At 40.9% G+C, this 20,972-nt stretch overlaps 1 protein-coding gene across 8 annotated transcripts in view; it reads right to left on the bottom strand.

Annotated features, from left to right (window-relative positions):
- SLC37A3 (solute carrier family 37 member 3) overlaps nucleotides 1-20,972 on the bottom strand; it is a 75,296-nt gene that overhangs the window by 27,401 nt on the left and 26,923 nt on the right. For 5 of the 8 annotated variants that reach the window (XM_073238348.1, XM_073238354.1, XM_073238349.1 and 2 more), the window contains 7 exons: nucleotides 20,451-20,629; nucleotides 18,055-18,196; nucleotides 16,570-16,671; nucleotides 15,927-15,974; nucleotides 14,775-14,926; nucleotides 10,420-10,485; nucleotides 7,837-9,204 (listed from right to left, as the gene is read on the bottom strand). In XM_073238348.1, the coding sequence (XP_073094449.1) occupies nucleotides 9,112-9,204; nucleotides 10,420-10,485; nucleotides 14,775-14,926; nucleotides 15,927-15,974; nucleotides 16,570-16,671; nucleotides 18,055-18,196; nucleotides 20,451-20,629 (782 nt within the window). In that variant the 3' untranslated portion in view covers nucleotides 7,837-9,111. Of the gene's footprint in view, nucleotides 1-7,836; nucleotides 9,205-10,419; nucleotides 10,486-14,216; nucleotides 14,562-14,774; nucleotides 14,927-15,926; nucleotides 15,975-16,569; nucleotides 16,672-18,054; nucleotides 18,197-20,450; nucleotides 20,630-20,972 lie in introns of those variants that run through there. The other 3 variants (XM_073238353.1, XM_073238355.1, XM_073238352.1) reach the window with 3 other exon arrangements.

Here is a 20,972-nt window from a genome sequence, read left to right as displayed (position 1 = left end):
TGTCCACGACACTACTCTCTGACAAAGAATCACAATATGCCTTGATGCCTAAGGTTACTCAAGAGGGTTTCAAGCAGCTTAGTAAGCAAAGACCACTAGCAAAGTTATATATGGGTAGAGGGTTTGTAGGGACGAGGAAAAGAAAATGAGCAATATTAAAGTGGGCTATCAACAGGACATCCTACTGATCTCCAGGCAATTTAAGACTGGAAAATGAGTATCACATTGCAGCTAGAGGTATTTGGTAGTTTTATCTATAGATTTTAGGAAAATATGAAAAAATAGAATCCACCCCAAAACTATTAGAACTAATAACTGAATTCAGAAAGGTGCAGGATACAAAATTAATACATGGAAATCTGTTGCATTCCTATATACTAACAGAAAACTAGCAGGAAGAGAAATCAGAAAAACAATTCCATTTACAATTGCATCAAAAAGAAGAAAATACCTAGGAATAAACCTAACCAAGGAGGTGAAAGACCTATACCCTGAAAACTATAAGACATTCATGAGAAATTAAAGAAGACACCAATAAATGGAAATACATCCCATGCTCATGGATAGGAAGAATTAATATTGTCAAAATGGCCATCCTGCCTAAAGTAATCTACAGATTCAATGCAATCCCTCTCAAAATACCAACAGCATTCTTCAACAAACTAGAACAAATAGTTCTAAAATTCATATGGAACCACAGAAGACCCTGAATAGCCAAAACAATCCTGAGAAAGAAGAATAAAGCTGGGTGGGTTGCACTCCCCAACTTCAAGCTCTATTACAAAGCCACAGTAATCAAGACAATTTGGTACTGGCACAAGAACAGACTCGTAGACCAATGGAACAGACTAGAGAACCCAGATATAAACCCAAGCATATATGGTCAATTAATATATGATAAAGGAGCCATGGACATACAATGGGGAAATGACAGCCTCTTCAACAACTGGTATTGGCAAAACTGGACAGCTACATGTAAGAGAATGAAACTGGATCACTGTCTAATCCCATACACAAAAGAAGACTTGAAATGGATCAAAGACCTGAATGTAAGTCATGAAACCATAAAACTCTTAGAAAACATAGGCAAAAATCTCTTGAATATAAACATGAGCAACTTTTTTCTGTAAACATCTCCTTGGGCAAGGAAAACAAAAGCAAAAATGAACAAATGAAACTACATCAAGGTAAAAAGCTTCTGTACAGCAAAGAACACCATCAGCAGAACAAAAAGGCACCCTACAGTATGGGAGAATGTATTTGTAAATGACTTATCCAATAAGGGGTTAACATCCAAAATATATAAAGAACTCACACGCCTCAACACCAAAAAAAAGCGAATAACCTTATTAAAAAAATGAGTGGAGTATCTGAACAGACACTTCTCCAAAGAAGAAATTCAGATGGCCAACAGGCACATTAAAAAATGCTCCACTTTGCTAATTATCAGGAAAATGCAAATTAAAAGCACAATGAGATATCACCTCACACCAGTTAGGATGGCCAACATCCAAAAGACAAGGAGCAACAAATGTTGACGAGGATGCCGAGAAAGGGGAACCTCCTACCCTGCTGGTGGGAATGTAAGCTAGTTCAACCATCATGAAAAGCAATATGGAGGTTCCTTAAAAAACTAAAATTAGAAATACCATTTGACCCAGGAATTCCACTCCTAGGAATTTACCCAAAGAATGCAAGATCCCAGATTCAAAAAGACATATGCACCCCTATGTTTTTTGCAGCGTTATTTACAATAGCCAAGATATGGAAGCAACCTAAGTGTCTATCAGTAGATGAATGGATAAAGAAGATGTGATACATATACACAATGGAATATTATTCAGCCATAAGAAGAAAAAAAATCTTACCATTTGCAACAACATGGATGGAACTGGAGGGCATATGCTCAGTGAAACAAAGTACCAATGATTTCACTCATTTGTGGAGTATAACAACAAAGCAAAACTGAAGGAACATAACAGCAGCAGACTCACAGACTCCAAGAAGAGACTAGCAGAGGAGGTGGGAGGATGGGTGGGAAGGGAGGGAGAAGGGGATTAAGGGGCATTATGATTAGCACACATAATGTAGGGGGCTCACGGAGAAGGCAGTATAGGACAGAGAAGACAAGTAGTGACTCTGGCAGTAGGGGCAAGGCATGGGCGGACGGTTGAGGATCTCAATTGAGAGACCTGTAGAATTTAAAGACTGAAAAGAAAATGCTGGCAAGGAGCTAATCAAAGGGCGTGGGATATAGGGTGAGTGAAGACAGTTCCTCTGAGAGACAGAGAATTGTGCAAGAGGAAGACCTCCAGATGATCTTGATCTTTCAGTAAACCAGGTTGGTGATAGGAGGTTGGTGGGGGCGGAGGGGGCGCCGGAGGGGAGGGGCCCGGTGGCATATGTTAGAGAGAATAACTGGCCAGGGGGGTCTCAAAACAAATGCGTATAAATAATGGAGTAAGAACACGTGGCCCTTCCTGGGGCTGCGAGTAGACAGGCAGGTCTTGGGACTTTGTCTCCCCCTGCTGAGTCAAGAGGTCTGAGCCGCCTGAGACACGGAGAGGAGCTTCACAGGTTAAGAACTGTTTCTTTTGAGGGGGTAGAGGGAAGAAAACATCAATGTCGATATGAATCTCCTTATATTAGAACCGCCAGGATCCTGCAGCGTTAAGTGAGCTGGTAAAAAGTTGCACGGCTGTGCCACAGCCAAAGAGCAGACGGACGGGGAAAGGGGACGGCAGTGGGTCACTCGGGGGCCACTCCTGCTCGTCTTGCTCGAAAGGTTCTCCTTTTAACTAGCCATCCTTTACCCAGAGGCTGTTTCGACAACCTCTAAGCGACTGCAGAGACCAGGGGTGGGGGTCTACTTGGGGGTCATGGGAGGGAGGGGGCTTTGGTCTTGTTTCAACCTCATTGGGGACCTGTCTTTCAGTCACGACACAGGCTTATTCCTCAAACGTTCTCTTAAATGACAAACCTGGGTGATTATGCAGTACTTACAGTTACTCCAGGAACTTGTTCACAGAATCATCTTTTATGTGAACTCAACTAGCAGTGTAAACAACATGAAACTTAGTTGGCTCTCTGCTGCCTCCCCTCCCAGCCCCGCTCCTGGCTCTAGAGCGTCTCTCTATTTTATAATCCTATGAACACCTTCATTCCATAAAACTAAGGCGCTTCATGCTATTCATTAAGTACTATTTTTAACTGTAATGCTGTTAGGCACCTGAAACTTCCTACGGTGAGGCTAGAAAAACAGAACACTAAATAAATAAGCAAATGTGTGCACACACACACTCACAAAATCTAAGACTATGGTATCCTGAAATCACTCTTTAGGACACGATAATAACCATTAAACACGGTGAAGGCCTTTGAAGTCTTCAGATGAAAGGTTTTACCTAAACAATTATCCCATTAAAATCCACAATATTATCTGGTCAAATAAGGTGGCCCTTTTATCAGCATTTTACTGATGCTGGCATTCTAACATGACAACTTCCTTATAAAAAGGGGCTTTAAAACAGTTTCAAATGATTTTGCTACTTACCTAATTTCTAAGAAGGCAAAAAGAGAAAAAAATCTTTCTTTAATCAGAGGGCAAAAGCAGACAGTAAAAGCTAATGGCATTTTAGAAGAAAGACCCTTAAAGTTAATCAAACGTTCCTTATAAAGAGGGTAAGAGCCAAGTCGTTGGTGAAGAGAGAGACAGACCTGGCCAAGGTGGGCACCTGAAATAATCCCACCTCCTCTGGCCACCCAGGGGCCCCGGAGGGAAGAAATTACAGGACAAGTCTGCCAGGTGCAAGAGTCCTCCTGAGCCTCAGGAGGACCAAGAAAGAGGAAAAGGTATTGTTTGTAAGGTGAACCTGGAGCAGAGGCTGAGGCGTGGGCGCCAGGGCGGCCAAGGGCGAGGCGGGCAGCAGGTGAAGGGCTGGAGGCAGTTTTCACGCAAGCTTCCAGGTGTCCAACAGGCCTGCTCCCACTCAGGGACTCTGGCCCTCAGAAAAAAGCAGATGCACATTTATACCTTGTAAGTAAGCCTAGGCTAAGATTACATTAAATGAGAAGGAGATGCATGGCATAATGAAAAAACCTGGGAGTTAAGTCAAGGACCTGGGTTTTTATTGAGTCCTGCTTCTGTTGTTTACTAGACTGTGTGCCTCCGGGCCAACCACTGAGCATTCCCAAGCCTCAGCTCTCACCTAAGGAACAGAACCACCTATCCTGCCTCCCTCACAATGATGTGGTGGGTGTAAGAGTGGTGAGCGGAGGGCACTTGTCAAAGATGTGTGCACACATGGAGCATTACACTGGCAGTGATGGAAGGACCCCACCCGGAGGTGCTCGTACACATGACTGCCTTCCAAGTATTAGACTTGAGATATGTGTCTGTGTATAGTTACATGTAATATGTGTAACTACATATATCTTGTCACCCATAATTACATATAACACAGGCATATATAAAACCATTTGATTTATACTACCTGTTCACATATGTAAACAACAGTATTTCATATTTAATCGGATTTATTCTAGATACATGCCGAAACAAACTTGGTCACAAGAAATGATCAGGGCATTTAAAGAAAAGCAAAAGGAAGATGAGCCTGAATCTCAAAGTCCAAGAGGCCACATAGGAAGGTAAATCAGTGTCTTGATCAAATGGCTGCTGCATCCTTGGCCATGGAGCTGACTCTTTGACACTCCCACCTTAATTGAGGAAATGACAACCAGAAACAACCAGAGAACAAAATAAGGCAGTAAAATCAATTAGTCTGGGTGAGACTGTGTGCTCTACCTTTAATAGCTCTAGAAGTTTAAAGGGCAAGAGCATTAGAAGCAGGGTAATCAGGACAAGCTCTGTGGAGGCGCCACACCAGGGGCAGAGAGAGACGAGCAGAACTGGAAGGGCAATGGAAGCAAGGGGACAGCCCGGTAAAAACGTGCAGAAGGAATAAAGACAGTAGATTGAGCAACATGAACAAAAAGCTCACTGTTCGCTGTTGCTTAGCCCTCTGGAAGAGCTGATGGGCCTACCAGAGCCTGAGGAGAGGATAATGTGCCATCTGTGCCGGACAGACAACCTGGCCATTAACTGCAAGAGGCAGTATCATGTGTAAAGCAAGGGGAAGGGCCATTTGCAGAATCAGGGGCCCATACCCCCCTTTGCCCACCCTCCACTCTCTCATTTTCCTTCCACCTTTTCCAACATGATGAACATTTACTCGGCGCCAACCATGGAAGAAAAAGGCAAGACTCTCCTTGGGGAGCTAGATATAAAAGTAGGTAAGACAGAAGCCACGAAGCACCAAGTAATATTGATACCACTATCAAAAAAAGGTGAAACAGCAGAGGGCTAGTAAGGCTGGCTAGGTAAGATTTCTTGGACTAGATAGATGGTGCTTGGCCAAGCCTTGACAGAAAACTGAGATTCACAAAGCTAAGAGTCGGCAAGGGACTATTACAGACAAATGTGAATCAAGGCAAGGTATGCTCGATGATGTGGATACATTTAACATCACTGAACTGTACATCTAAAATGAGTAAGATGGTAAATTTTGTTAAGTGTATTTTATCACAATTAAATTTTTTAATTAAAAAAACCCCAGGTGCTTCCTCTATTTGCAGTAGCCAAGATAGGGAAGCAACCTAAGTGTCCATCAATAGATGAATGGATAAAGATGTGGTACATACTCACAAATACCCACGATGGAGTATTATTCAGCCATGAAAAGAAATCCTCCCATTTGCAACAACATGGATGGATCTAAACGGTATTATGCTCAGTGAAATAAGCAGGCAGAGAAAGACAAATACCGTATGATTTCACTTATTTGTGGAGTGTAAAAACAAAGCAAAACAGAAGGAACAAAATAGTAGCAGACTCATAGACACAGAGAAGGAACTAGTGGTTACCAAGGGGAAGGGGTTGGGAGGGAGGAGGGAGAAGGGGATTAAGGAGAACAATAATTCATAATCACAGTGTAGGTTGGTCACGGCGATGGTGGTACAGCACAGAGAATACAGTTAATGATTCTGTAACATCTTACTATGTTGACAGACAGTGACTGCACTGAGGGGTGAGGACTTGATAATACGGGTGAATGCTGAACCACTGTGTTGTGTATTTGAAACCAACATAAGATTGTGTATCAATGATACTTTAATTTAAAAAAAACCAGGTGCTTCCTAAAAAGAAATTGTTTATAAAGACAGTCGATATGAATACACAGTGCCATTTGTAGCAAGGAATAAGCTGACTGATCTGATTTTGCAGACAGTCTGTGCAGAGAGGCAATGGGAGATTTGGTAAAGAAGTAGATTAAAGATGGATTGTGGGAAACCTCATGTCAGGTGGCACTTGATTCTCTCATCCAAGGTTTCTAACTTTGTGGCCCAAGAATGGGTTTCCAGGTAAGAGAATTAAATGAATTAAAACACTGTATGAGCCACAGAAAATAGTCCTGGGGAAGATGAAGTGGTACCAGTGTCAAGAGTAAGAGAAGTTAAGGAAGATAAGGAATGAGAAAAAAGATCTCTAAATGGAATGACTTTCTGATGCATGGTTTCTGTAGGGTGATAAGAGGTCAGGGGTTAAGCATAAGTGTCCAAACTGGGGCACTTGTAGAGGAGGGAGGTGCTATTGATAATTATGTCAGAACATAAACCAGGCATAAACCAGGACTGTCCTGGGTAAACAGCTACACAGATAGTTACCTAATGGAGGAGGAAGTTAGTAGTACAGCCAGAAAGGCAGCAGACAGCATCTTGTGAAAAGAAAAATAGGACACTCAGAACTAGTAGGGATAAGAACAGGCTTTACCAGTGACCTATCTGGAAGGCAGAGTAGAGTTCTGGAGGTTTAAAGGAGAAGGGAAGGTGTGAAAGGATGACAGCGTCCTGTATCCTCCACCCCACTGAGCAGCAGATGCACAGAGAGGGCCAGAGGGCATGTCTTGTATGAATGTTCACTGTGGGACTCTGGTCCTCCAGGAAGCAGGAAGAACAGAATAATCAGGACAGGGGAGGGGCTTTTCTTCCTTTGCAACTATAGGGAAGAAGAAAACAGAAAACCCCATACGGTAAGAAAAGGCAGAACACAGCACTTTATTTCAACCTAGTGAGTATGAGAGATCTGGCTGTCAGAGAATGCACTTCCAAATTAGCTTGCACTATGGCCTTTACTTCAAGGGAAAAAAGTTAGCAAGAAAGTGAGGTTAACTCTTAGAGGGGTTTTTAAAGGCAATTCCTACATAGATTCCCAAACTAGAATAAGGAAATATATCCACAGTGCAATACATAATTCCATTCAGTACTAAGTGCTTCATTTATAATATCATTTCAGGTACCCCTGGCAGGAGGTTTCCCACAATCAGGTACCTTCTTCAGGTACGTCTTGCTAAGAGGTCAGGGGAATACTCACCCAGCTAAATTTAAACTGGGCAGGAAAACAACGGTTGGCGGCAGGATGCAAAGACGCAGCCTGATTAAGATTCTGATTATGTGGGGGGAGAGGAAAGTCTCTCAGCCAAATGTGAGAAAGTAGTTAATAGTAAAAATGGGGTCATCTACTGATAATTCTTACAACTAGGCGACTCATCCAAACTTAGAACAATCTGACACGGAGGGGAAGGAAGGCTTTCACGGCACCTGAAAGAAACGGGGCCATCCCAGCACCGAGAAGGGGAGAAGCTGTAAAATCCGGCCACACCGTAGCACCAGTGAATGGGCACTAGGGAACACTGAGCTGCTGGAAATCATAAGGCATGAATCACATTCTAAAACGGGGACTTCCAGTACATACTGAAATAACCAGACAGCCAGATATTTGTTATAAAAGTCAGTTTATTTTCCTTTCCTGTGTTTCATATTTTCCTTTGCCAGTAATGAACAATTAACTGATTGGAAATCTCCTTGATTAAATAATATTACCACTTAAGATCATAAAAACACACCACACTTCAGAGTATAAAGCAGGAGGCTGAAAATATTCCCTACCCACTGTAAATTAGCCCACAAAATTGCACATTCTCCCCCACTTCTCTTACAGAATTTAAAATATACAGAATGACCTTAAAATAGTGATAATTAGTATAGAACTCACAGGTTTAAAGACATACCCTCTACCGTCTTTGAAAGAACAGATACCTAAATGCCCCTCAGACCCCAGTTATCCATTAATGTGATTCAGTGTCACATTCTTCATGCTTACTAGGACAAAGGGTCTTCCCTTTTCTCCAGTCTTCTTCTGAGGTAACTCAAGGAACCACGTAGTGACAGAGACCAATCCTCTGAAAATACGGCAAAGCAGATTAGCTTCCTAATGGATCCTGAACTTCCCAGACAACAAATCTGGGGCTGAGGACTTCAAACGTGAATTACACACTAGAATGTTCACAGCTGATTTGCCTTATGGTCCTTGAAAGGAAGACTAAATCGTTCCTGGAGTCAAAGTTAATTTTGAATGACGATGGAGGAGATCAAGTTGAAAATAATTTGAGAACACTCCTGTTTCTGAAGCTGAATGACTTTAGATCCGATACAGAGTGACTGAGTCAATCAGCCTGTAGTGTGATTTTTTTTCCCACCGTAGTTAACAAAGGGATTCTTTGTCTACAGCGAATGCCTGATCCAGCTGGAGCACTTTATCAGGATTTGGTGCTTCAAAGATGAGCCACTCTCTGCAAACTCATCACCAAAGCAAAATGCAACGATCCTTTCTGTTCATGGAGCGTGTCATTGATACAAACCATGCACAGTCACTCAACTTCCCAGGCTGGAGAACTAGGATCCAAGTCCAACAGGGCATTTAAGGTTAAAGGGATAAACCCCAATGGGCCAAAGACAGACGCTGGAAGATTCATAGGCCGTTCAGTACATTCATGAAGCAACAATAAAAATCATCATCAACAATTTCTGTAGTGCAGAAAAACAGCCCATCTGACTGCCAGTCAGCTCTCAGGTGGCCAGCACTGTCTAAAGAAGCTTGACAATCTGAGGTTGTGTTGGAGCTCTTAAGATAATCCCCAAACAGGGTGAATTAAAATAAAAATAGTCCCGGTGTATATCCCATTGTTCTTGTCTCCTGTGGATACTGCTCGCTCACTCACTCAATATGCGAGTCTGTCGTCTTTGTACCAGATAGCATAGTTCCCTCACTATTAACGGTGATATAAATACAATTGTACAACTTGTCTGCAGAGAGAAAAAAGCATTAAATATGCAGTGACAATTTAATTAATTGTTAGAGCATCATGTTCTGAACATAATAATGAATTTGGACAATTAGATTCATTTTGACTTCATACAAAGATAACTCAATCTTTAATATTAAAAGAAAATGATTTTGAAAATTACAGTCAATACTACAAAATACTTAATGTTATATAATCTCCAAAAAAAGAACTAAGGTATGCAAATTAAATAATTTGCCATACACAGAGCAGAAATTTGGTACTGCAGCTGTTAAAAACAAATAGATCCAGTTTTCTTTCTATTAGAACTTCTGGTGTGATCACACCAGCAGCAGGTTCATCAGGAGGGCTTTCCTTCTATCTAGCACAGATGTCAGAAGTAGAACACAGAGTTGTACGGTCCAGCCTTTAGAAGCTAGGCAGTTAGGCAGAAGAAAGCATCTTCTGTGACGGCAGAGGACATCAGCCTTTAGGCGGCTCCAGGGACTTCCAGGAGCTGAACTATCCTCAGGCTCCTCAGACACGGCTAGAGGACAATGTTTGGACTTGGGGCAACGGAGGCTGCCTCCAAGTGGGATGCACGAGATTCCGGGATGCGACACCGAATGCATCCCCTGCTGGGTGAAGCTCTCTCAAGTAGACCTGGTCTTGAGCACCATTTCACCAATAATGTAAGAGTATGTCACATGCTTATTCAACAGACAGCAACATTTTAAAAGCATAAAGCCTTATTTTGTATTGGCTATTTCCAGAAAGTATACAATTCCAGCCAAGATTGTCTCAGGCACAAGAAATATTTTCTCACAAAACTCTCATCACTTCAGAACCTATCCACCGTAGTGTTAATCACTTTTCAAACCTGAAGTTGCCTGGTGTAATTTCCTTCAAAATTCCTAGATTCTACTTAACAGAGAGAGTATTCTGGAAGAGTACACTGATTAATAGTCGGTGATACTTCCAATAATGCTCATCATTTTTTCCGGAATTATAAATGAAAACACTCAGGAGGTTCAGGCCAAGGGAAAACTAAGGGCCCTTTCCTTCCTGAAAAAAGAATGTCTTTCACAGTAAAAAAAATGCTACTTTTCATAAAAGGGTCTCTAAAAGCAATCACCAATTCTGCTTGTTTAAGAGATGATTTAAGTAAATGCTTTGAACTAAATCAGTTAGAAAAACTACTAGCTAAGGAAAAAGAAAAAAGAGGACACACACTTACCATAAGAATGAAAAAGTAGAAAACCCACATCCACCCTAGGTTGTCCTGGATCAAAGACACTAAATACTAAAAGGGAGAAAAGGAATAGAACATAATCCTTTATAAATTAATAAAATGAAGTAGCTAAAAGGTAAAGCAAACATGGCCCTTTTAGAAAATATGAAGGCATTAGGATTTGCATAGTGACCTGCAGTTTACAAAGCTCCTTCACATACATGCTCCTGTTTGAGTTTTATTAGCGGCCTTCAGCTTGCAGAGTTTAGGTACAAACACTATGTAAGAGAAGACAGGAATTTTACTTTTATTCACTTTGCTATTAAGAGAGGAAGATGAACAATCTCAAGCCATTTGTTTAACTGTTCCTTCTTCCAGTGAAAGGTACAATAATCGATACTTTCAGAAATAGTTTACCTTTTAATTTTTAAGTATGCTGCTCAGTTTTCAATTATGCTATTTGCTCATAAGATTACTGTACAGCTTTAACATTATACAGAATATTCTTTTACTTTATTCTGATTACTGAAAAGGATTTCATTATATTTTACCCACTTTTTTATTACAGTAAAATATATATAACACAAAATACACCAGTTAAACATTTTTAAGTGTACAGCTCAGTGTCATCAAGTACATTCATAACGCTGCACAACTATCACCACTATCTATCTCCAAAATTTTTCATCACCCTCCACAGAAACTCTATAGTCACTGAGCAGTAAATCCTCATCACCTCCTCTCACCATTCCCTGGTAACCTCTAATCTACTTGCTGTGTCCATGAAAGTGCCTACTCTAGACAGTTCATGTTAAGTGGAATCACACAATATTTGTCCTTTCGTGTCTGGCTTATTTCGCTTAGCATACTTTTTCAAAGTTCATGTTGTGGCCTGTGTCATAACTTCACTTCTTTTATGAATAATATTCCACTGTATGGACAGACCACATGCTGCTTATCTATTCATCAGCCAACGGACTTTTGGGTTGTTCCAACCTTTTGGCTACTATGAATAGTGCTGCAATGAACACTCACATACAAATATCTGAGTCTCTATTTTCCATTCTCTGGGGTATACACCTAAGATTGGGCTTGCTGGGGCTGATGGTAACTTATGTACACTTTTGGAGGAACCACCAAAGCATTTTCCACAGCAGTTGTATCACTTTACATTTCCACGAGCAATGTATGAGACTGTTCCAATTTCTCCACAGCCTCGCAAATACTTGCTTGTTTTTTAAAATTATAGCCATCCTAATAGGTGTGAAGTGATACTCATTGTTTCTGATCTGCATTTCTGTAAAGACTAAGGATGTTGAGGATCTTTTCATGTGCTTACAGGCCATTTGTATATATTTGTCATGAAGATTTGTCCCTATGCTTTCTTTCAAGAGTTTTTATAGTTCTAGTCCTTAAAGTTAGGTATTTGATCTATTTCGAGTTAATTTTTTTATACATGGTATTAAAAAAAGGTCCAACTTCATTATTCTGTGTGTGTTAATATCCAGTATTCCCAGGACTACTTGATGAAGAAACTGTTCTTTCCCCATTGAATGGTTTTGGCACCCGTTTCAAAAATAAACTGACATAGATGTGAGAGTTTCACCCATGGTCTTTGATCACACTATTAGTGAAATTTATTAAGTGGAGAAGTTAAAGCAGAATCAATCAGTGATTTAGCCAAGTTCACATCATGGAAAGTGAAAACACAGAGGTTTAGTCACCCATTCAAGAAAGCAATAGTGGCCCTCCAAACTCTCTGACTACTACTTTATCTTTCTTTTAAACAGCTTTAATGGATATTTAAGTTACATATCAAGTCCACCCATTTGAAGTGGGCAACTCAATGGTTTCCAGTGTATTCACAGAACTACAGTTATCACCATAATCTATTTTTAGACCATTGTTATCACCCCCAAAAGAAACTCTGTATCCATCAGTAGTCACTCTGCAAACCCACCCAATGCTAGGCAACCACTAATCTAATTTATTTCCCTATAGATTTGCCTGTTCTGGATACCTCACACAAATGAAATCATTTCCAAAAAGCGGTCTTATGTGACTGGCTTCTTTCACTTAGACTATTTTTTAGGGTCATTCATGTAACATCTATCCTTTTTAATTGCCAAATAACACTCCAACATAAACGAAATACCACAGTTTGTTCACCCACTCATCAGCTGATGGACATTTGGGTTGTTTCTACTTCTTAGCTGTAATGAATATACGTGTACAAGTGTTTATGTGGACATTTATTCTCATTTCTCTTGCAACTTAATCTTACTGAGCCCCTACTATGTGTCAAAAACATACTAAGCACTGGGAACACAAATATGAAGGCAACAGAGTGCCTGTTCCCAAGGAAAGCGAGTCTGGTACCGTGGACAATAACCCAGTAGATGGGACACACTGTGATAAGTGCTCTATTACAGGTATGCATCAACCACTATGGAAATCAGGAGGAAAAAACAATTTTTTTTCTTGTGAAGTCAAGGAAGTTGAGTTTATTCAGGGTAAGTTAGGAGAGTGACTAGGGACAAGGTTGATAAGAGTTTTTAACATTAAGTCATGGAGTTGGGATTTTATCCCCAAGGCAATGAGAAATTATTTAAAAATTACCACGGAAGAGGAATAAGCAAAGTTAACAATGATTTACTCTGGATCCTGCTTCCCCAACCATGGAAGTCAGGTGAATGCTGATCCAAGCTCAGAGTTACGAATCTGAACACTGGCAGGTGAGACAATCTAAATAAAAATGAACTTCCTGACATGCTCATTAATATCATCCACCCATCTGATTAATGAAGAAAACATTAGTGAGGAAGGATAATTTAAAATGCACCAATTTCAGAAAAGGATCCCCAGTACTGTCACCCTTCACCCCTTAAACGAAGGCATTTGAACTGGTGGCTGATGACATTTTTGTCCTACTCCAGAGCATAGTTTCTCCTTTCTCTGCTAAGCTTTCTTTTCTCTTTTACCTCATAATCAAATAGGCTAAGCACATCAATCACCTCAATCATTCATTCTACAACCATTCATGGATATCTGATGCTCACCATGTGCCAGGAACTGTTCTAGATCCCAGGGCTACAGTAGATGACAAAACAGAATAAAATGCTGCCTTATGAAGCTTAAATCATAGTGGGAGAGACAGACACGAACAGATCAGTATATAACATATGGCTGCAGAGTGATAAGCATTGAGGTGGCTTACTTTCTTCAGTACTTGCTTTCATTAACCACCAGCAGTCGGACATGAGCGATCCATCTCCACTAAGCAGGCAATACAATAATTTCAAGGCTAAGAATAACCTAAGTGTCAAAACCCAAAGCCTTTTTCCTTCCATTCTCCTTCTCCTGACCTCTCTGTATCTATGATCTTAACGATCACCTCCTCAAATTCTGTCTCCTGGACCACACTTCACTCTGCTAGCTTTCTATTTCTTTGACTACCAGGCATCTCCTGAGGCTTTACCTATATTTTCTTTCCCCTTTAAATATCTCACTCATTTCCAAAGTTTCAAGTATTTTATCCACACAGATGATTCTCAAATCCATATTTTTGCAAAATTAGTACTCAATGACCAGGAATGGTATACCCTAGGAGAGGCAGACTCGTGCAAGGTCTAGGGAAGAGAGATCATTCTGAGAGCAGGCTGAATGTAAGCAAAAAAACAGATCTGTATTTATAGTTCTGACTACTCATAGTAGGCCAGTCTCAGCCTAGAAGCCCCAGGTTTTAGAGTGCATGAGAATCAGCAGGAAGGCTTGTCGAAATCTCCAGGCTCTAACTCAGTAAGTCTATAGTAAGCTTAGTGATTGTACTTTAATGAATATCCCGGATGATTCTGATACAAGACATTTATGAACTGCCCTTTGAGACACAGTTATAGGAAGCAGGGAAAATGACTCAGAGCAGCTGCAAGGTCCACGGCAATTTTGGGTGGTGATCCATGTGAAGAACGTGTGTACGTGTGTGTTTGGTGGGGGAAGAGGAGGCATCTGCGTGCCGGTTTGGGGGTTAACAAGAAGCATGTGTCTCACGGTCCCCTTGGAGTGTTAAGTCCAGGCTGATGAGGCGGCAGCAGACTGGGACTGAGGGATCTGTCTTATGAGATGTCACCTTATTTCCAGACAGGAATTATCTGGAATTAAAAGTGGGAAGAAGGAACTAAAAGATGTAGAGGGACCTTCCATATCATGTCACATCAGCTGGACCAGAGATGAAAAACCTATGGCTTAAAGCGTGCCACAGCACAAGAGTGCCACCTGTTCTGTGGCCCAGTGTGCGGGTGTAAATGCTCCCACCACCAACAGGCTACTTGACACTCCATTTCAGCCCCACCCCATCTTCTCACCTGGCCCACCGCAGCTCCAATGCTCCCAGTTCCATCCACAATTCCTGTGACAGTCGCCAAAGCCTCATTGCTCCCCTGGATCAGCTCTTGGCGACCCAAGTCCGCAGAAATAGCAGAGCTGATCATGTTAGAAGGCCCACCAATAAAAAATCCTGAAGTCATGAACAGAACAGGATCTCATTTAAACACCACTCATGACACCACTAGGAACCTCTGGATAAGGCAAGTTCTTACCCCAATATTTTATCAGTACGTTGGAGACAAAGAGAATAAAGGAAAAAATAACCAGTAAAAGTGGAAATTCTCTCATACAATATTATCCTCAAACTAGTTAGCATTCAATTCTCCAAAATCCCAACCTCAATTATGTAGCATCTAATATGTTTTATAAAAACTAAAGATACAGAAAACACAGTGAACACACAGCCTTTCTAATCCTGGGACGTATGCATTCATTAACTACACTCGCCTGTCAACTTGTTATTGTAGAGTTGCATCATTTGAGCATTTGACTATCCAAATTCAACCAAACATACTGAAAAATAAAAAGAGAAGAGAAAAAGTCATTTAAATAGTGCAGGCAGTTCTATCTGCCACTGCTGGGAGGCTGTCCAAGGATGGAGCAGCAGTTGGTGCGTGTGAGTCTGTTCACATGGCTGGCCTCCCGTATCATGAGCAGCTCTCACTATCCTGAGTATGATCTAAAGTTTAGAAATAAGTCATTTTTCTATAATGTGGCCCACAGTTGCATGCAACTGTTTTGTTTGGTGCTTAAGTGAAAAAATCCTGACCAACTCCAACATACGAGGAAAAACTAGCTAAACTGAACTTTCTGAAAGCTGGGGAACTGGTTTCCAATGCACTATCTTCCTAAGGCCAGTTCCAGAATTAATATGAGAAGCAGGGGCAGCAAGCAACACTTTTAGAAAACTTCTGTCAAAAGGGACTGCTTCTGTCAGAGCAGGACTATGCAGGTCACGTTAAGAGCAGAGAAAAAGAATCTGGAGGACACGTCTTCCCCTTCACCACCTGAGTTCTCTAGAATTAAGGTTTTGGTATCATTCAGACTGAGGGAGAAAACAGTTTCATTTTTTGCTCTTTATTTAATAGAGCAATTGTAAGAGAACAGTGAAAGGGCACCTTGTGCCATACCTGTAACAGTCATCAGAAGTGCGTTGATGGACGTATCGTTTGGAGAGCCTGCAAGGAGAGACACAAACACAGCATGCTGACCTTAAAAGCCCCCACTGAACGGTGCCAAAGATCTGGATCTCTGCGCCCTCACACATCACGCCCAGAGACAGCAAAGGGATTCAACACTCTCACCGCCAATTCCAACTTCTATCTGTAATGTCTGCCTCTTGCTGGTGGCTCAAGCTAATGAGACTCCTAAAGCTAAAGAAAAACTCTACTCCCATCTCAGCAGCATCTGAAGGGACATATACCAAGCCTACTAATTACCATCTTTCGTCTTCTGAAAGCTTTTCCCTTTTATTGTTTTATTGGCTCTAATGCTATCCCTCTGGAGCCTACCCTCAAACAAAGCATACACACTCTCCCAGCAAGCTTTTAAACAAACCAACAAAGCAGAAGAGATGCCAGTTTCCTCCCCAGCAAATAAAACTATGTGATCATACTGTCACCGGGCATTTACAGGACAATACAAAGGTCTCATATCAGCCTTTGTAGCTGGCCTTGTGGTGTCAAGATCTCCCTGGGGTTGACCACTAACTCAAGGCAAATGCCTTAGTCCTAATAGATCAGGAAAAGAATTTAATTGCAGGGGAATACTCACGGCTGTATCCAACGAGGGACCCAACTGCCAGAAGCAGACTTAGAGCTAAAACTGGTGCTCTCTTCTGTAATATGTCAGAGATGAAGCCTTGCAAAGTTCCACCTTTAAGTACAGAGTACATCTCAGTCAAAACCGTTCATGATTTAGTTGAGTTACCTGAAACCTGCTCACCATGTACCTCTACCCACTCTCAGGATCCTAACACTGATCTACCAAAAAGATGGCTGACTCTCCTAAAAAGCTGCCTCCATAATTTCCTTTGAGGAAGACTACCTGACTTGTTAATTGCCATGACAGCTGATGGGGACAGAACACCATGAATCTACACGAAAACAAGGAAAAAGCAAAAATCATCAAAACCACTGACTGTCCCCTGCCATTTTCCCTTCTCAAGCCAGCTGTAAAGGCTTTTCTTGATTTTTCTGCTGTTATTTTAAAGGATGAATAATTAAGGACCATGCCTCATAGGCTATTAGTAGCAGCCAATAAGCAGTCACTAAAATTAAAAGCAGCAACTATGGTTTGGTAATAACCAACAGGTCAAGATGTTTAAAAACAGGTAATAGGAATCCTTCAAGCAACACAGTCATTGAGATACAGTCCCATTTGGAGTTCCTGGGGCCATGGGACATCTGGTGAATCCACATCAGACAGCAGGACCCAGAAGTATGGTTAGAGTCTAAAGGAACCAACCTCACCTTTGACTCTGAATCCAAGAATAAGGGCAGACACGTTCAAACACAGTAACAGTACATCACCTAAAGGTACACTGTGTGCTTTCATGCATCCAGGGCAGTTTAGCCTTATCACAGTTCTAAATGTAAATGTACCAGAAAGGACGTAAGGTTTAGCCATAGTCATACCACTAACACCTACTAAAACGCATTATGTACATCTGCCTTCTACTTAAAAGTTTCTTATTTGTTTAGACTTCCAACCACAGTAAAAGTCACTATTAAAATCAGCTGGGTACAATGAAACAACTGCAACATACAAAAATTAATCCCTATCATTCCAACTTCTGTGATCTGACAATCCATACGCTAAGCTACTATCTTCCCTTCTTTGGCTGTGGGTAGTGGGAAAGTGGGGGAGGTGGATGAAGTGAACACATTCACATTCTTAGATCTCTGACCTACAATTAGCTTTGGAGTCGAGGTACCACTGAAAGTGTATCAAAGGGTTACATCTAAAGAGATCACAGAGGGACACACCCCTGTGCTTCCTAAGACAAAAGAACTGATCTGTCAACAAAGGACTGAGAAAAAAAGGGCCTATAAATCACAGGGCAGCCTCAGGCTGGGTCTTCTTTTTTATGGACTTTTTTTTTTCTTAAGAGTTTGTCTGTTTACTGGTAGAACACTTTAGGAAAAATGGCTGTGGAATAAATAATAAAACTTTAAATGATGCCAGATTTCACCACCCATTAAAATGTTACCAGTGACTAACTCTTTTATTTAAAAAAAGATATGTAACTGGCATTACCTATAATTCCTCCAACATCGTACCAAATGGACAGTTTGTCAGCTTCCGCCTCCTTCCATCCAAAGTTGTTACTCAGATAAAAGGGTAACCAGAAGAAGAAAGAGTAATTCACTAACTTCAAGCAGGCATAGGCCAGTGAATACTGCAAGAAAAACATTCACCTATCAATAGGGAACAAACAGCACAGCATGACCACCATTTTTCATGCAACAGAAAAGCAAAACAAAATAGAGGAGTTTGGGACAAACAGTAGCTGATTTTTAAATTAAACATTTCTACAAATTCCCATCTGCCTGGCTTTACCTAGTCTCTCTCTTCTCTGTGTCCCCATTAGCTTCTAGAAAGACATGGACAGCAGACCTTTGGAATAAAAAAACACATTGACTATTTCTTAATTGGTTCTTCTCCTTTCAGTTCTCTGGTAGAAGCAAACCAGTGTTTTGAACCTATAAGGCAGGGCAGATACTCACAGTTCTTTATTTAGACAAAGACAAAACATATTCATGCCACTAGCTAGCATTAACCATGAGCAAATAAAGTCAGCAAACACCACAGCTTTCATTGCAAGCAGCCAAAGTTTTCTGGTTCTTCTACTTCCTGCAATGTTGATACTGTGAACCATGGAGAGCCATGTGACTAACCTATAGTTTCAAGGTCTAAGAAAAGCATCAACATTAAAACTACTTTCACACTGTAGTTTCCAAAAGCTTTGTATTCTCACATCCAGTGGAAAAGCAAAGAGTACCTTTGGTGAGTCAAAAAGGAAAGAACCTGATCATCACGGGCCTCGTGGCTTTACGAGGAATAAAAGTTGCAGCTGCCTTAAGATGGCAGTGAGGCTAAGTCTCCTATATTCAGCACATTATTACCAGGAAATCCTGACATTAGCATCAAAAGAAAAAAGGGAAAGAACAGAGAGATGGACTTCAAAGGGTGTCTGGCTAGAATATTCTTTTCCCTAGAGCTGCCAGTTATTCCCTAGGTATCACTTGTTTTAAAACAGTTTCCCTGGCAGGGCAATAGCCACCCCCTAGAGAGCCAAATCCCAGTCTCGACTGTGTCGTGTCCACACAGCCTGCTACAAAGACAAAGGAATTAAGTTTACTAGATTTCCTGCACATCCCTGCCTGAGTCAGGGAACAATTGCTTGTGAAACACAAAGGAGTAACAAAAGAGTTCCACATTTAGTCACAAAAAATTTAAGTTCTCTCAGAAATTAAAATGCTACCAGCAGAATACTGTAATAACTAGTTAAAAAATACTAATCATTAGCATAAGAACAGGCCTAATGGAACTTTCATTGCCCTTACATTACATCATCTTTTGGTTAAAGAATTATGGGATCTCACATTTACATTTTAACTCACACTGAACTATCTCTTTGCAAATTTCAGTTCTCTTAGTTTAGGGGCATAGGTAGAAGGGAACTGATAAGTATGAAATATGACAACCTGAAGACCCTGAATCTAGCTGAGGGGTTATATTCATAAAGTGCCACTCAACAAAAAAATTATCAAAACCGGGTGCTTGTTTACAATACAGTAACTCACCATTACAGACCCTACAGAAGACTGGCATACCTTCTATTCCACGGGAAGGGAAACTGAGACAAAGGATGGGCTGAGTGACTTACCCCAGGCCTCAAAGAGAATTAGTGGGTAAGCTGGAAACATAACCTAGGCCTCTTAACTTCCACTCCCGTGCTAGAGCGCCCAAAACACCAAGACAGAACTGAAGTAGAAGGGATTTACTTCAGACATTAGAAAGTTCTCCCAACTGTAAAGGTTGTGGAAACACTGGAATGTACTACCAAGAAATACTGTGGAGTATTCTGCTCTTAGACCTTTTAATAAAAGGGCAATTTTTCCCCCTGGAATGATAATTATATAGGCAAATAGGCAGTCTTATTGAGCCATTCAAAATCCCTCTTGGTATACATATAATCCTAGAATACTTCAATAGGCCAAGAATGACATATTCAACAGTATCAGTTGTACCTTCTTACTCGAATGCTAGATCAGGATCAGACTAGGGCTCACAGGCCAAATCTGGCCATGCCCAGTTGCTCCATGTTGTTGTTGACGGTGTCATTTGCTCTACAGAGTTTAGTGCCTGTGGCAGAGATCGTACAGTCCCCCCAAAGCTGAAAACGTTTACTATCTGGCTCCTCACAGAAAAGGCCTGCCAACCCCTGCATTAGATGTCAGATGAGATTTCAAGTGGTGCTGGTATAGAAACAAGCTGAAGGGCACTATACAATATTCCTCTAAACAAAAATTCCTAAAACAAAGTATCAAAAATAAACTAAATATGTGAAGATGCTTTATCCCAGGCAGAGTTAATATCTCATCACAGTATCTCACTGGTTGTGGTAAGGAGATCTGAACAGTCCTTACTGGTAGGACTCCAGGAAGACAACAAGCCTGATAAAAGCTTATGGCCTTGACTTGGGTAATAGTACTGTCTTCTTGGATTGAATAATTAGGCTCATATTCGTCTTCATTTTCAGCACCATGAATTAATGGCTTGTGTGAGTCTTCTTCAAAATTTTCCTCTGCCTCAATATCTGGGAGACCTAAAACAGTAAGAGCCACAATTTACAAAGTGCCTTCTTGGTGCCTGGCATTGCGCTAGTGCTTTGCACGTATCATTACTTAGAGGGTCAATATTATTTTTATTTCCATTTTACAAAAGAAGCAAGTAAGGTTCAGAGGTCAAGGTCAACTAAGGTCAATGAGGGTCACAGCCAATGGACAACAAACCCAGAACTCTAATTCTACTTTATCTGGCTTCAAGCAATGCTTTTCAATTACAACACACTATCTCTCTTACACAAAAAAAATATTGACTATATACTATTAACCTGATGACTCTCTTTAGTAATACTCCAAAGATAGAAGAATTGTACATGTATTTGC

This window comes from Manis javanica, chromosome 6 (assembly GCF_040802235.1).
Source record: "Manis javanica isolate MJ-LG chromosome 6, MJ_LKY, whole genome shotgun sequence".
NCBI lineage: Eukaryota > Metazoa > Chordata > Mammalia > Pholidota > Manidae > Manis > Manis javanica.
Note: the sequence above shows the minus strand (reverse complement) of the source record. Positions and strands in the feature narration are given on the sequence as shown.